The 15501-nt window shown below is 38.0% G+C and overlaps 3 protein-coding genes across 3 annotated transcripts; 1 reads left to right on the top strand and 2 right to left on the bottom strand.

Annotated features, from left to right (window-relative positions):
• Window positions 1-45: 45 nt before the first annotated feature.
• On the bottom strand, window positions 46-1960 carry LOC124409946. The gene is made up of 5 exons (XM_046887930.1): window positions 1835-1960; window positions 1540-1729; window positions 981-1171; window positions 810-903; window positions 46-720 (listed from the first exon to the last, which is right to left on the bottom strand). Exons 1-5 carry the CDS (start codon window positions 1956-1958, stop codon window positions 498-500), a joined length of 822 nt encoding a protein of 273 aa, XP_046743886.1. The 5' UTR covers window positions 1959-1960; the 3' UTR covers window positions 46-497.
• Window positions 1961-2470: 510 nt separating this feature from the next.
• Window positions 2471-5032, top strand: LOC124406640 (CDK5 regulatory subunit-associated protein 3). The gene is made up of 9 exons (XM_046882124.1): window positions 2471-2631; window positions 2758-2932; window positions 3040-3278; window positions 3380-3650; window positions 3738-3859; window positions 3943-4218; window positions 4303-4514; window positions 4647-4818; window positions 4913-5032. Exons 1-9 carry the CDS (start codon window positions 2626-2628, stop codon window positions 4985-4987), a joined length of 1548 nt encoding a protein of 515 aa, XP_046738080.1. The 5' UTR covers window positions 2471-2625; the 3' UTR covers window positions 4988-5032.
• Window positions 5033-6064: 1032 nt separating this feature from the next.
• Window positions 6065-13617, bottom strand: LOC124416432. Its single transcript, XM_046897514.1, has 5 exons — window positions 13166-13617; window positions 7972-8188; window positions 6918-7091; window positions 6383-6492; window positions 6065-6287 (listed from the first exon to the last, which is right to left on the bottom strand). The coding sequence occupies exons 1-5, from the start codon at window positions 13314-13316 to the stop codon at window positions 6121-6123; spliced, it is 819 nt and encodes a 272-aa protein (XP_046753470.1). The 5' UTR covers window positions 13317-13617; the 3' UTR covers window positions 6065-6120.
• Window positions 13618-15501: the final 1884 nt, after the last annotated feature.

The raw sequence follows: 15501 nt of genomic DNA on the forward strand, positions 1-15501 counted from the left end.
ATATAATTTGTACAGGATACCTTAACATATAAGATTAAATTTTCAGACCGTACTAGGAAGCTGAGTTTAAAACGATATAATCATCACAAATAATGTACGCTCATCTTAAAACGTGAGCAATAGCTAATTGTCAACCTTGGTTAACAATTGTAAATTATAATAATCAAAGACCCTAATTTCACATGCAGATTTTTACTATAACGAACACGATCTTTTCGTCAGTTTAATTTCGAAATAACTTGCTATAATTCAATAAACATGACGTGACACTTTTTCCTTTTCCAGTAAAATCAGAAATAGTCCGAGTCTGCAAAAAAAAATTCGGATTCCACGTGAAATAATGCGATAGAAAAATATAGTTGTATGATATTTCACAGAGAAAAAAATAATGATAATATCCAATAAAAAATCTCCAACATTAGAAAGAAGGGAAAAAACGTCAATCACGTTGCACGGCGATATAAATAACATTGAATAATCTACTTAATCGATACAGGTTATTCCTTATTTTCTGCAAGCGCCTTCTTCTTTAGACTTTCTTGATATTCGGCATTTATTTTATTGTGCCAATCCTCGTTCCACTTTTCGACAGACTCTCCTCGCTCTGCCCTCTTTTTTCCCCAGTACAAAGAGATATAGCAACCAATGAATGTAGCGATCATCATGTACGTGCAAATTTTTATTCTGGCTTTGTTCTGCGCTTTGTCCAACTTTTCATACCTGTACAAGCAAAGGAATATTTATAGATAAAATGCAAAAAAGAAGCTCGTTTTTCTACTTGTTAATCATGCAAAATACAAGATGCTCACGTCATTTTGTTAGGTACTTCGTCAACGCTTTTGTAGTACTTTAACCACACAAGCATTCTCCTATCACGTTTCGTCGGCACTACCCATCTTGGACCTAAAAAATAAACCAGATTACACATCACATCGAACAAGTAGAAATGTGAAAAACAAACCAAGAATTCTTTTACATACCAAAGATATTTGAGTCAATAGGAGTTTCTTTCGGCGTAGATTTCTGAGTAGCGTTACTCGCAGATTCTGAACTTGTCTTAACTGCACTGGTCGACTTAGAGTCTCGTAAAGCTGGATGAGTGGCGATGAACCTGCCGCGTTGAGCCTGGCAGATCCGATTCACCAATCTCAGGGAGTTCATGTTGAAAATCCTGAAAAATCATCAATCGCCATGACGTACGAAGCTGCGTAGAGGTCTAGGTCATTGCCAAATTGCTAACGAATATCTGTCGCAAGTTACTGCCAGTGTTTAGTCGTCACTTAAGTATCGAAGTATCGAACGTCAACGAAATTACATCAGTTATCAACTTTTTTTTGCGCGCTCCATGGCCGTCGTTTACATAACCTTCTTGCACCAATTTGACACAATATAACTTATATTCATTAATAATTTACCACATATGTCGATTTCACACGATTTAAACCTCTCGACAAATTTCTTCAAGACATTGTTGTTTCGACAGATTAATCTCGTTTATGGGGGAATTTCGAAAATCGAATCTCTCGACCTTTTACTCACCGTTGATAAAAAACTTGACTATAATTATATCCACATCTGCGCTGCGCTGCTTGCGATGATTCTGATTGTTGCGTCTTACTCTCGCAAAGCAAACAACTCTGAGAATAAGTTGGAACAGTTTCTACTACCCGATACAGTAGTCGAGGGTTATATAGCTCGTATATATACTCGTCAAGGACATCTATCACCGCTGAAAAAATACAGACGACTGACCATCTCCGAACATTTCTTTCAGGTATTATAAGCCCGGTGGTCAGAGAGTAATTACATACGTAATATACATATATGTATGTACATATAGCTCGTAGAAAGTCGCTGGGCAACGTGACTTCGGACTCGTAGGGGCTTGTATATCGGCTTATATTACGCTCGAGGGGTGGAAATAAGAAGAAATAAACACGAGGACCGAGGACGTACATGCCGTCTTGCACGATGCCGCGAATCTTTTATTTACACGAGGGTTCTTGGATCTTGAGGATTCAGGCAACTCATTCTTTTCCTCGAAACACAAGCGAGAGGTATCTCTGGATGCTTTGCTCTAATTTTATAGAGACAATAAAAATCAACGTGTTGCATTAACTTGCAACCGAAACGTAATATTATTATGTTCAGATTTCGGTTGTCATAACAATGATTCATTGAAATTTATTGATGAAACCATTATCGTCGCAGAATTAGCGCTTGTCTTTGTTTCTGCTGTAAGATTAATTGGGTTTGAGGTATAAATCGCAATCGTAGGAAATTGACAAGCGATAAGATTTTAATAATCATTAATTGTTGTCAAGAGGTCCTTTAATACTTGTCGATATTTTTCATATCGTCTAGTATCTTCGTTAGGTAGTTTTGCTTGTTCTGAGTGTCAGAATTTTCATTCATTTTCATCATTTTATCACATTTTATGAATGCTTGCAGCGTGACTAACGGTCATTTTTTGAATTAACTCGTACACACGTGTGTGCGCATGAATGAAAAACTACGTGAATTCAATGGTGACGGGTGAATGTATGCATGGAAACGTCAACAGAACAGCTGCTTGTGAGAGGTTTTTTTGTAAGATATTAATTAGGCCGGTTTTTAGCAGTCAAGATGCAGGTAATTAAAAAATAAATTTACATCGTGACTTAAGGAATGTATATACATTCGAAAATGCGGTTTTACTCAACTTTCTGAAACATAACCAAAAACTAACCTCTTCTTTTTTTCTTACATTCTATTTAGGAACAGGATATTCCGATTGATATAAATTCGGGTAAACTGTTGGAATGGTTAATAAACAGACGTCACTGTAGCAGGGATTGGCAGGCGAACATTATTGCCGTTAGAGAAAAAATTAATAACGCCATTCAAGACATGCCTGCACACGAAGGAATCGCCCAGCTACTCTCTGGCACATGTGAGAATGTTTACGCTACATTAAATATTCTAGATTTATTTACTAAGCTCATTTTATGATGAAGCAACTCTTCGTTTTTCACTTTTTATATCCTTAAATTTTTGCAGATATAAATTATTTTCATTGCAAGAAGATAATAGAGATTTTAAAAGAGACCGAGGTTGATTCAAAAAATTTATTTGGTCGTTACGGATCGAAGAGGATGAAAGATTGGCAGGAAATTGTTCGCCTTTACGAAAAAGATAACATGTACCTTGCGGAAGCTGCTCAAATGTTGATGAGAAACATCAATTTCGAAGTACCAAGCTTCAAAAAACAGATTCAGAAGTTGGAACAAACGCAGAATGTAATTGAGCGACTACCTATTTTTTTTTCAAAGCAATTTAGAAATTTCTATCCCTCAAGCACTTGTAATCGGGTTCATCTCGTTCAATGTTTCTTCTGCAGGATTTGGAGAAAAAGGAAGCAGAGTACAAAAAGTCAGAAAATATAGCTCGAACAGAGTTTAACACGCTTTGCAAGCAGCTGGGAATACCTGGACAAAAAATAAAGAAGGAACTAGTCGAGAGAGTATCGGAATTACCTGAGATCTACAACAGATTAGTGGAGAAAGCAAAATCTATCGACAATGTTGTAGAATTTTATAGTTCGTTTGTAGAATTCACTTTGGGAAGGCAACACGACGGCGGTTGCGTTCCAATGGTTAAATATGTAATTGGTAAGCAAGCTTTGAGGTGAATTGAAGATTTAATAACACTGTGACATATCGATCGACGCTAAATTATTTTGATATTTTCAATTCTAGATAAGGGTAACACGACAACTTACGAATGGACTTACGGAGAAGCTCCCTTATCTGTTGTCGAAACTCCATTGAACGTCAATTTTGACGACGACGAAGAGGAAGAAGCTAAAGAACACGGCGAGGTAAAGAACAAATCTTTACAAAAACGTATCTTACGTGACTTCTCGGACTTCTTTATTTATCACTTGTCAAACAATCGCTGCAGATCGACTTTGGAAATGCGCCAAGGGAAGAAATTGACTTCGGTCAACTGGACGGTGGAGGGGAAATCGATTTTGGCGCAGAGGGTGACATAGACTGGGGTAACATCGAGTCTGCCGACGGTACCGCGGAAGAAATCGATTTTAACATATCTCTAGAGGAGTCCGGCATTGTCGTAGAAGCTGCTGGTCTTGATGGCGGAATTGCTACTGGTACCGAAGCTCTGACGGTCCTTGACAATCCGTCGACTAGAAACGACTTTATAGACCAGTTACTAGAGGTATTAACAGAGTCCATTCTTTACTGTTTCCATCCTTTTCACACCGATATAAATTGTCACAGACCTCTTCCGTCAACTTTTCAGCTAGAATCTTTTCTAAAACTTCGTCTGTACGAGTTTCAAGGGGACAATAAAAACAATTTGCTCAGCATGAGTCAAATGCAGCAAGCCTCTCCTATACTTCAACTCGCCACACCCGATAGCACCAGAAGCATGCTTGACCATGTACAGGTCCTCATCACTGAGGTCCTGGACAGCAGAGCGCAGCATTTGCACAATATAAAGCATTCGCCGAGGTAATAATAACGCGTTTCTTGCTTAAACGGGATTTTGAATCTGGGAGAAAATTTTGTCCACAGATTGTTAATGTCTCAACTATTCTCGATCGGGGTACATAGTTTTTTTTTTCTCTCTCATTTTCTTCACAGGTACGTAGATCTTCTTGCCGCGTCGCTGAGGCAGAAATTAAAGGTGGCTGAGAAAATGGTTTCGTTACAAAAATTTACTAGTCAAAGGCGAGAAGATATCATAAATCAAGCTCTAGCGCTTCAACCAATGTTGAAAACTGTTATTCAACGAACAAAGGAACTGCAGACAGAGGTTATTGCTGTTTCATGTACAAAGAAAAAAAAAATATTCTCTTTCATCCCTACCAGTAACTTATTACCTAATGAAATGAAATTTTTATTTACAGATAGAACAAGATATATCGAAAAAGTACAAGAACAGGATTGTACATTTGACTGGTGGTGTAAATACCCTTCAATAAAAGTTAGCTTACTTGCCATTCTAAGCTAAACGGACTTTGAGAAGACACTTATTTTTGGGCTGAGGGTTTTTATAGTTTTTGTTGTTTCTTTTTATTATTATTATTATTATTATGTTACTTTATTTTATTTTATTTTATTTCGTTTCAAATAATTTATGAATCAAGATTTCCGCTCGCAATCAGATTCAGGCGCTCTAAAACGTCGGCAATAATCAACTGCGTTTATTCGTAAGTCTTGTATTTTTTTAATAATATATACATATACATTATATACATAAACATTTATACACGCATATTATTACTCGTGCGTACGCAACGAAATGAATATTTTTCCTAATCACATATGCATCCCGTATTATATTATCGGTTATATAGAGATCAATTCCATCAAAAATCGCCTCTCTAAAAAGAGTGTTTTTTTTTTTGTTTTTTTTTTGTTTTTTATTCGAAGCACTTTTACGGGGATCCTTTGCTTGTTCATTACTGAAGAATGATAACTGTATCCAAAATCTTCCGATCTTTCCCCGATCACGATATAACATCGCTTCCATTTAAATGGCTATCGCGTTTACCCCTGAGATATACGGCTAGTTAGTAGAAACACCTTTTCATTCCCCCTTTTTCATCCCCTGTAGCGAAAAGAACCGAAAAGTTTCCAACCCCCGTTAGGGTGAGTTCATGCATATGAATTAAGGGGCGCAACCTCTTGACGAAGAAACGCGCAGGTGAAATTATCCGTCGCAAAAACGTGGACTGACAACAAACCGTTGAATTACGCTCAGTTTTCCTCCCAGAATCAGGGGGTGAGAGGTGGGATTACGGGTAGAAGGGTATATAAAAAAAAAAACACAGGATCAACCTTTTCACACAACCTTTCATCCCGTGCGATGGGAATAATGCCAAAAATTCATTTACCAATGTTTGAAAGAAATGAAGAAAGAAACCAAAAACAAAAGAAAAAAAAACCTAATCAGTTTAAATAAATTAACGAGCTAACAATTTGCGGTTACGAATCAATAATTACAGTCTTGAGAAAAAGTCTTAATATTGCGGTACATGTATATAGGTGTGTTGATTAAGTTTAATTAGTCCTATTAAATAGATTCATTAAATTCTATGTCTCCAGCTCAACGTTACATGTCCATAAATAAATTTTGCACCAGTCTCCAGGCGGAAGACGTGCACATGGCTTTGGTTGTTGGGCAAGGATACCGACGCAGGCATTCTGCCAAGGCTCGATCGCATTCGCACAAACGTTGGGCACACGACCCAGATCCTCCCCACTCCCCGTGCTCGACGGCTGTAATAAAATGACGATGGATAATTTGTGCAATTTGCAAATGATTGCCGGCCGCAAGTTTCTTCTTTTCTCATTGTTAGACGGACGTAACTCACCGCATATCGGTTTGTAGCCGCGGTAGCATTTCCAGTAGTAAGGAACGAAGTACTCCAAGAACATCGGGCAGTCCGTTGCCTCGTAGCACCAATCGTGCATCTTACAGCACCTGTGAATAAAATTTTGAATTGAATCTTTTTTATCAAAGTCATATTTTGCTCAATTCTTTTTCATCTATCTCTCGCTGATGGTGCGAAGCAGGAAATTCAACGTTGGCATCTGTATTGCTGTCGCGTATCGCGTTTCACCCCGGGCATGAAGCTTGTTAGTGGAAGAATCATTCCTTCTCTCTTTAATCACGCCTTCCTCCATGGTCAAGAAGCGGAAAAGTTTCTCACACTTTTTCACGAGCATAACGCGCAGGGCTGCAAATTTTTCTTTTATCGATAGTAATACTCTACTGATTGTACTAATTCAAACAATTTTCTGCTTTTGTTTTTCAGTTTTTTTCTGGAATATATTCTAGTCGTTTAGAGGTGAAAAATACTCGGAAAAAAAAAATTAACGAGTATTTATTTCCTCATATAGACTCACCTGTCGATACCGTCTGTGGAAAATCCCGATCCTAAAAACCCGCAGTAACATCCGTATCCCTTGTAGGCAAGGGGGTTACATCCGGTTGCACAGAACACCATGTTGTAGAGGTGCATCGCACCTCGCTTTCGTCTTCTTAATCGGGACGAATTGGTCTCGGTTACGGGATTGAGTCTGAGAATATCGGTATTCTTATTTTAGGTGTATATAGAGGCCTCAAGTACGAATGCGCCGGAAAACATCAGAATCGAATTAAAAAGAAAAAAAGAAAAAGAGAACACCAGAGCTTAAGTATTTTGAACATACAATTATAATTACAAAATCTTTTCTTGTGCTGTTCGTCATTTGTTTGACCTTTTCATGCATACATTTTTCCTTACATGCGATTCGCGTGAAATCTTGCATACATGGGCTTTTGGGCATTTTGGGGTCGCTGATAACGAATCTGAACTCGAAATTCGAAAATTCAAAATTACCGATTCAACATGGGAGGGCGAACAAAAACAACAAGAAGAAAAATTCTGAAATAATTCTGTAAAATTTTTTGGTGCGTATTAAGTTTTGGTAAAAATTGGAATTCTAACAATCATGGTAGATTAGCAGAATATGCTTTGTTTCGTGGAAAAGTACCAATTCCGACCATTTGTTTACCGACCATGTCTTATTTTTGCAATAAATTAGTAAATTTAATATTTGTTTTTTTTTACACTTATTAGAAATATTTCAGGGACCACGTGGAACTAAAACACTCGGCAGTTGTTATCAGAAAAGTAGTTTGATACATAAAAAACTGTAAAAAAAAAAAAAAAAACGTGGAACACTCTGCGTCCCAGCGTGAATTAAAGGGTTAATTCGTGTTCAGATTTTTCTTCAACGGGTTTTTTTTTCTTCCCCCAAACCGTTGATCAGCAATACTCTATCAGACACGTTGACCCCGTCTATTTGAAATTTCCACCCTTCACAAGGACCCCATTTTTCCTCGAACCCGGGGACATGCTTGCCACCCAGCCTTACACTCGGCCATCTGACGAATGCGCTTGTATTTTTTACTCACTCGGTCTCCGTTGTATTCGAGACGTTTCTTGATGCCGAGGCACTTTGTGTCTGCCAGGAAAAACGCGCGTGACGCTCCTTCGCGGCGTGAGTGGTTGGCGAGGACGTGCCCCATGGGTCACCCCCGTACCCCAGGTACACCGATTCCAACGATCCTGCGGGGCCGAATCCGGGCGGCCAGGAATACGCCCGTTTTGCTGGGACGCAGGGGTCCCCCCCTGAAACGGTGAAACAGTAAGGAAACTTCCACGATTTCCGCGAATAAGCAAAGATCTGTTTCTTATGGGGTTACGTGGGGTTCGAAGGTTAAAAAAGCATGTTGTCGCTAAATTTTTTTTTGTAATATAATGAAAGAATTATTTTATTCAAACTTTGAGTTAATGGTAGAATAGTGTTTGAACGATATTTCATAAAATTTTTATCCAAAAATTTTGAATGTTCAGCGTTCATGAGAACGGCTTTTCGGAAACTCAGTATTTTTACGGTGGTCAGGATAACTCATGCTAACTTTATCAGAAATCAAAAAATCAAATATTTTTTTACAGTATGTAAGTAACAGCTAGGGGTTGAACGAAGAATTTAAAAAATAATTGAAATTTGAATTTTTGGCAAAGTTGTATGCAAAAAAGTACGATATTCGGTAGGTAAAATTTACACCATGTATTGTCTTGTAAAATAAATTGTGATCAACGAGGAAAAAAAATCCTTTGTTCAATCACTATATGAGTAACACTCATCTGATAACAGAAAATATTTGGTTCTTTCTTTTCAGATTATCCTGACCACCCAAAAAAATACTGGGTTTCCGAAAATCAGTTCTTAACATGCTGTATTTTCAAAAATTTTTTATAGAAAATTTCATGAAATATCGTTCGGTTGCCGTTTTTTTTTTATTTGCTTAAGGTTTTAAAAAGTAAATGAATCCTTTTCACTTTGTGAAAAGAAAAAAAAGGAAATAGAGAAAATCGTCGTTTTTTCAACCTCCGAAACCCACGTGACATCTTAAAGAGTCTCAAAAAATGTGTCCCTTTATTTTCAAGAAGACGGGTCGATTAAGTTGCGTTTGACGAAGAAAGTTGGCGGAAAAAAAGTACAGAATTCTTTTCGCGTATAACTTTTACCGGTCGAGGGTCAAGAGTTTCTGTTTGGCACAGTTACACTTGTGAAAATGAGAAAAAAAAAAAAAAAAAAAACTAGGTAAATACAAGTAATAGTAAAGTGACGCACAGGTTGTTGTTCCAGCTTGTCGGTTTGCATTGCCGGTGAGAATCGTTGCTTTTGTGTTTTTTTTTTATTTTTTATTTTTTTTTGCGCCTGCGTTTGTTTTATTTTCCTTTACTCCGCGTCCCTCTTTTACCCTCGTTCCTTAACTCCCGCAGGGAAAATCGGGCCAAGGAACACCCCGAGAATGTCGCTGCTTGTTTATACAACAGGGGTTGACACGTCCCCTGAGTACGAAGGAAATTGTTTACAGTATAAATCGTTGTAATAACACTGATAGTTAAACTGATGATAAAAATAAAAATAAATCAGCCAACCGTGGCGTTAGAAATTTTCTCAAGAAAACACATCATGCCCGAGAGGGGCGGGAGGGGGGGAGGGGGGAGGGGCACCCGTGCAATTAGGCACGGTCTTTAGGGTCGAGTCGTATATAAACAATGCCCAACGAATTTCTCTCAACGCTCTGAATCATTCGAAAAAATTAAAGGATAACAGCCGGGACATGAAATTTTTATTATTGGAAGAAGCTCGGAGTGTTAATCAGGATTCAGGGCATCGAATTACTGGACTTTAAGAGTATATTTTTCAGGTATTTAAAGATAAATAAAGTTGATAAAGTCAAAGGAAAAAAATTTCCTTTCATCCGATATATATAACTAGCTGCTGAAAGTCTTTACACGATCAACAAACTTCTGGGTATTCGAAATCCACTCATCGTCGAGAGTTCCAGTAACTTATACCTTTAACACATACGTACATATATGTATATATATATATATACTCTATCACGTATATGTATATAACATGGATCTCTGCGCTTTCAGCTTTAGATTCGAGTTTCCGAGGTGAAACCCATCGGGGAATCGTGACTCGAGCTAACTTAAATATATATCCTCAAAGGCTGTTGCAAGGTGCTTTGCTGTGTTTCACTCGTTGAAGAGATTCTAAGATTTTTCTCTTTACCTATGAATCGAGCTCAGTAAATCGCACAGCCTTTTTCGCTATTTTATAACAGGAAACCAGCGGCTTGTAATACCTCAAATATCTGCAGCATCGCATCTATGATCGCAGCCAGCTGTAACGATGTTTGTATCGCAACTTGGCCGGAATAGCGGTCAGCGCGTAGAGTAATTAGCTGTAACTGTATATATATATATATATACATATATATATATATATATACTTTGCCACGGTCATTGTCACGTCAGGTATCAAGATCTCTAAAAGTTCGCGAGAATCGTGCGAGAGATTCACGATTCGTTTCTGCAATGGCGCGTAAGCTGCGGGCGTTGCGCATAAAAAAGAGATAGAGAGATGAAAAAAAAAAAAAAAAAAAAAAAAAAAATTACTAAAGAAAGAAAGGAACTCAAGTTTCGATTCGCAATCATTTTTAAAATCCAGCGGTAGTATTCTCGCAATATTTGGAACGGATTTCGAAGCTGCAGTCTACTTTCTTTATAATTTCAGGAAATTCCTAATTAACGCGGTACGAAAGCAGCAAGGTGAACACGAAACACCGCACGGCTATTTAATCTTCAAAGTTGAAAGCAGGTGTATCGGGTTCGAAAAACCGGAGTCCGGTTGTAGGATTTATTTGCCAAGCACCGAAAATCCGGGATGAAAGTAACAGGAAAAAAGTTGAGACTGTAACTAAGTGACTTTATTTTTCATAGCGCGAAACTAATGAACGGAAATTTGGAACTTGCTGATTTCGCGTAAAAATTTTCTCTCCGGGAAACTTTTTCCTAATCGAGTCATCGTTATAAGAACGGATGAATGGCTCGTTGACAAACTGTAACTTCTTCGATTGACAATATCAAAACTTTTATCGACGATTGCATTTTCTTTGAATCAAAGATTTGACATTTACTCTGACTCACAATCAACAGCAGACTAGCTTGGGCAATGATTTATGAATTGAATGTTGAGAAGAATAGACTCGTTCAATCGGATCTTCTATCTATAATAGCGATAGCTATCGATACATTGATTAATCGAGATAAAAAAAAATTATCAAGGCAATGATAATGATTGATACTCTTATCGCGTTTATGTGAGTTATAAACGAAAACCGACTGTGAGGATAAATAATCGAGTCAATAGATTGATCGAGTTTGAAAAATAATCGATTTAATAACAAATCGACTATTTTTTTTCACTCTTACAGTACCCATGCGTTGTTTAATTTCCCTACAGTTTCCCTTAATGGAAATACGTTAATTAAACTTGTTAGCAATAATTGAGATTCTGTATTTGTATAAAGTGCCGTTCGACGTTATGTATGTATATACAATATAATATATCGCATCGGAGTCGCTTGTCTTCGTTTTTATACTGCCTACGATAACCGCGCTGGTGTTGCAGTTTGTTTTACTTTGGTTCAACGGTGCATGTGCAACGTATTGCGTTCCTATATTCTCGTTATAAGTCTTTGAGCACCTGTTCCACGGTTTCGATTTCCCACTTGTGTTCAGTCCCTCGTGCAGTTACAGGATATGCGAAAAATACTACGAAAATTACAATTTCAGCCGTTGAAAATTTGAAAGTGCAGGACTCGTCGTCTACTGATTTGAAATCAGTAGACAGTTTCACAAAATCTTATCCACCCCCAACAACACACTTGAGGTGCTGACAATGTCGCATCTAATTTATATCCCATATTTTATGTTTTCACTTAATTTATGGCACATGTTCAGCGAGTCATCTGGCTTGGTATGTTGACATTTTTGTTCACGAGTTCGGAGGACGTGCAATATAACGCCATTCTATATTCTGTCCGTAGTTCTGCGTGTCTTGTTTAGGATTAATTTGCATTGTCAATTAGGTGGGTAGTCATTTGAATTCCCTTACTTTACCTACGTGTAAAGAGTAGGTGTAGGTATATAAATTTCACCGTTTCTGTTTGTTCGAATCTTTATCTTTTCTTCTTCTTCTTTTTCTCACTAAATATGGAAGGAGTGAGGTAGATGAAAAAAGGGTTTTGAAATTATCATCTCTATCAGCATTGCGAATATCAAGCCATCGTGTAATTAATTTCGATAATCACCCCAGATTTCACATAAACGCTCTGAGCGCGGGTTGCCAATATAATTATACACGAGGTAATCATCCCTCCGTTGGAAAATTAGATAATCCTCAATCACACTCGGCACACGGTCTTAAATTCCCGAATTTCGCGAGGTAATTAAAATTAATCACCTTTTGCGAAAAATTATTTTTAGCGTTAAAGGTACACCTACTCGAATTTCTTTCAATTTTCGTCCGTTTTGTGTCTTCTCACGTAGGGGTGGTTATGCACATGTACGTATCCACCGTGCGTACAGTATATCGTATATGTATATTAGGGTGGCGCAAAAAAACCGAATATTTTTTTTTTTGAGTCTCGTGTGACAAAATGTTAGTTTTTCATGTAGAGCCCGCTCCAAAGGACAGTTCAAAAAAAATTTTTTAATAGGTCGCTCCACATTTTTTAAAACGTCAGAAATCGTCTAAACTCGATTTTTTTTTTTAAATTTTTTTTCTCGTTACGGTATAATTTTATAGACAAAAAAAAATAAGTTTCCGAAAGTTTCAGACCAAAATTTGAATTTTGAAAGGTCGCTCATAATTTTTTTTCAATTTTTTTGTGCATTTCTTTAGATCTTTTCGAGCGACCTTCTAATATTCATATTAAAATTTTATAAATTTATTTTCTTTAATTTAGTAAGAAAGAATCGATAACAATACACCACGACATGAATTAAAAATCAAACAACATACTGAAAATATAATTTTTTTAATTTAATTTTTTGACGATTTTTGACATTTTAAAAAAATTGGAGCGACCTCTTAAAAATTTTTTTTTAGCTGTCCTTTGGAGTGGGCTCTTAAAACATCAAAAACTAACATTTTGTCACACGAGACTTAAAAAAAAAAAGTCGGTTTTTGTGCGCCACCCTAATGTATATATTGTTCATTCAGTTCATTGTATATACCTGCAGATTCTACTTTGCGAGGCGTCGCGACGAGCAGCGTCAGAATGCAGAAGCTTCGTAATCCGGCGGCAGCTGAATTGGTCCGGTAAATTTTTTCCGACAAGACCGTTGAACGTTCGGCGATAATCCCTTCGTCGAGCGGGCGGGACATCGAGCCCTACTAATCAAAGGCGCTCAGGACGGAAATTCCCGAACCTGAAGCCCAACGAGGATACCATTCACGTAAAATCCGAAAGAAGGGTTCGAGTTAAAAAGCACACGGACACACACGCGTTGGAATACGAGGAAAAAAGCTCCTCCGAATTCACGATATCAGGTGAAAAATACCTCGCGGTATTCACGATCCTCGGACGATCATCGATATTAAATCAACGCGAATTTTCCGACAATTCGATTTCAGTCCGCAACACTTATCGTTAACGATCGGCTCGATCATCCGATCGATTTCATCACGCCTCGTGTATTTAGATCCACTGATTGTATAACAAAGTCTCATCGTTACGACGACGGTTATACGCGGAAATGAGAATAAGTACGGAAATGAAATTGGCTATATATAGGGGGAAACGGGATGAAACGATTTCTCGATTATGCAATTAAATTAGTACAACTCTGTTATCATTTTCAAGGATTAAACAATAATTGTAACAACGCGTCAAGATGTCAGAGGGTAGAATTCGTACGACATGTACGATGTTCCGAAAGTTTATCAAGGGCTTTTCGGCGAATGTGTCACCCTGCGAAATGGTTAAAGGTGCAAAGCTAGCAACTCTAACTTTAATACTCCGTTACTCGCAAACGTTACGATTCGAGTGACTGTTGTTCCTAGCTTTTAGCCGTTGAACGGACAAACAACTCACTCCTCTCCTCTCCTCTCCTCTCTACCCTCTCCAGCTACGAGTACTAGACGTTTCTCGTCCTTGCTCGTTTAACCAAAGTACATACGTACGTACGTAGCCATGCTTTGTACCCACGTGTATACCTCAAACCCTCGTTTCGAAGCTAGACAAGAACGTCTCCAGAGATTTCACTTTCACCGTTTAGTCCGAAGACCCTGTGATAGCTCTGATACTCCATTTCGTTACGAAGACTCTGTTTGTTGTTACGACAATGGCGACGGGACTTAGTGCTGGGCTTCCACGACACCGCGGTAGGTAAACAATAAGAATGCCTCAATCTTCTCCACTCAAGCCGAATAACAAATTGTTCATTATCCAAATACGCGAAAGTCCCACGCCGTGCCGTGCCGTGCCGTGCATGCGATGCTTCTTTTCTTCGTTCTGAAATATTTATTTCCACATTACATACTTACCTCGCGGTAGCTTATTTGTTGTTAATGATGCGCGCGCCAAGAGAAAGGAGCACCGTTACGCCTCAAATATTTTCCACATCTCACGCAATCGTATCATCTGAATTAAGAGACGATCAAAACTCCCCCCCCCCCCGCCCTTCAATATACTTAAAGTCAATTGCTGACCTGCACGCTTTTCTTTTTCAATTCTTTTCAATCATTTTTTTTTAATACCCAACAAACCCACGATCTAGGTTACTGTTTGGGGTTGACAACTTTGAACTGAAAATATTAACGAAGCTGGATCAACTGGGGGATGATTATTACATATTAAGTATTAGTTATTAGACGTGAAAGTGATGCGAAAATCTCGCGTCTCTGCACAGGCATAGCTATTTTGTATCATTTTAAGCTCACGCTTTTGTTGTTCACAAATATAGGAATTTACCGCTTTGTCTCGCTCATCCAGATATTGAATAAACCACGTGACGTAAAGTCCCGAGGCATGGTGTTGAGGCCTCGTGTTGTTCATACACCTAGATTGTACGAATTCTTGAGCGTCGCAGTGCGATTGTTGTTAACGTATAAATATTTGGGCGTAAAAAAGCGGAATAGAAAGATGCCGGAGGAAGATAAATAAGAAACTAAACGCTCGCAGGCGGGAGCCGTGAAATGACTCGGGAACGAGACGGGAAATTGAAATCTCTGCTGAGTCAATGAAGAGAAAGAGTTGCCGTAATCTCTTCTTCTCAACACTCGTCGAGGACTCGTTTCAGCTGCTTTTTATCTCGCCCCCGCAATTACGCGACACGTTTTATGATGGATATAAAGCCTCTGCAGATGCCGAGGGAGAGATTAACATTTTTTTACATACAAGGCCTGTAATGACTAAAAATCATCGATTTTCAAATAACTAGATTATTTTTTCCCGATTAATTGTGTTTAATCGATTAATTTTCAACCTCGGTTTTAGTTTTTATCGTTTCCATTAACTACACGATACCTAAAATATCAATTCATGCGATAAAAGTATCAATTATTATCA

The sequence above is a fragment of the Diprion similis genome, chromosome 1 (assembly GCF_021155765.1).
Source record: "Diprion similis isolate iyDipSimi1 chromosome 1, iyDipSimi1.1, whole genome shotgun sequence".
NCBI lineage: Eukaryota > Metazoa > Arthropoda > Insecta > Hymenoptera > Diprionidae > Diprion > Diprion similis.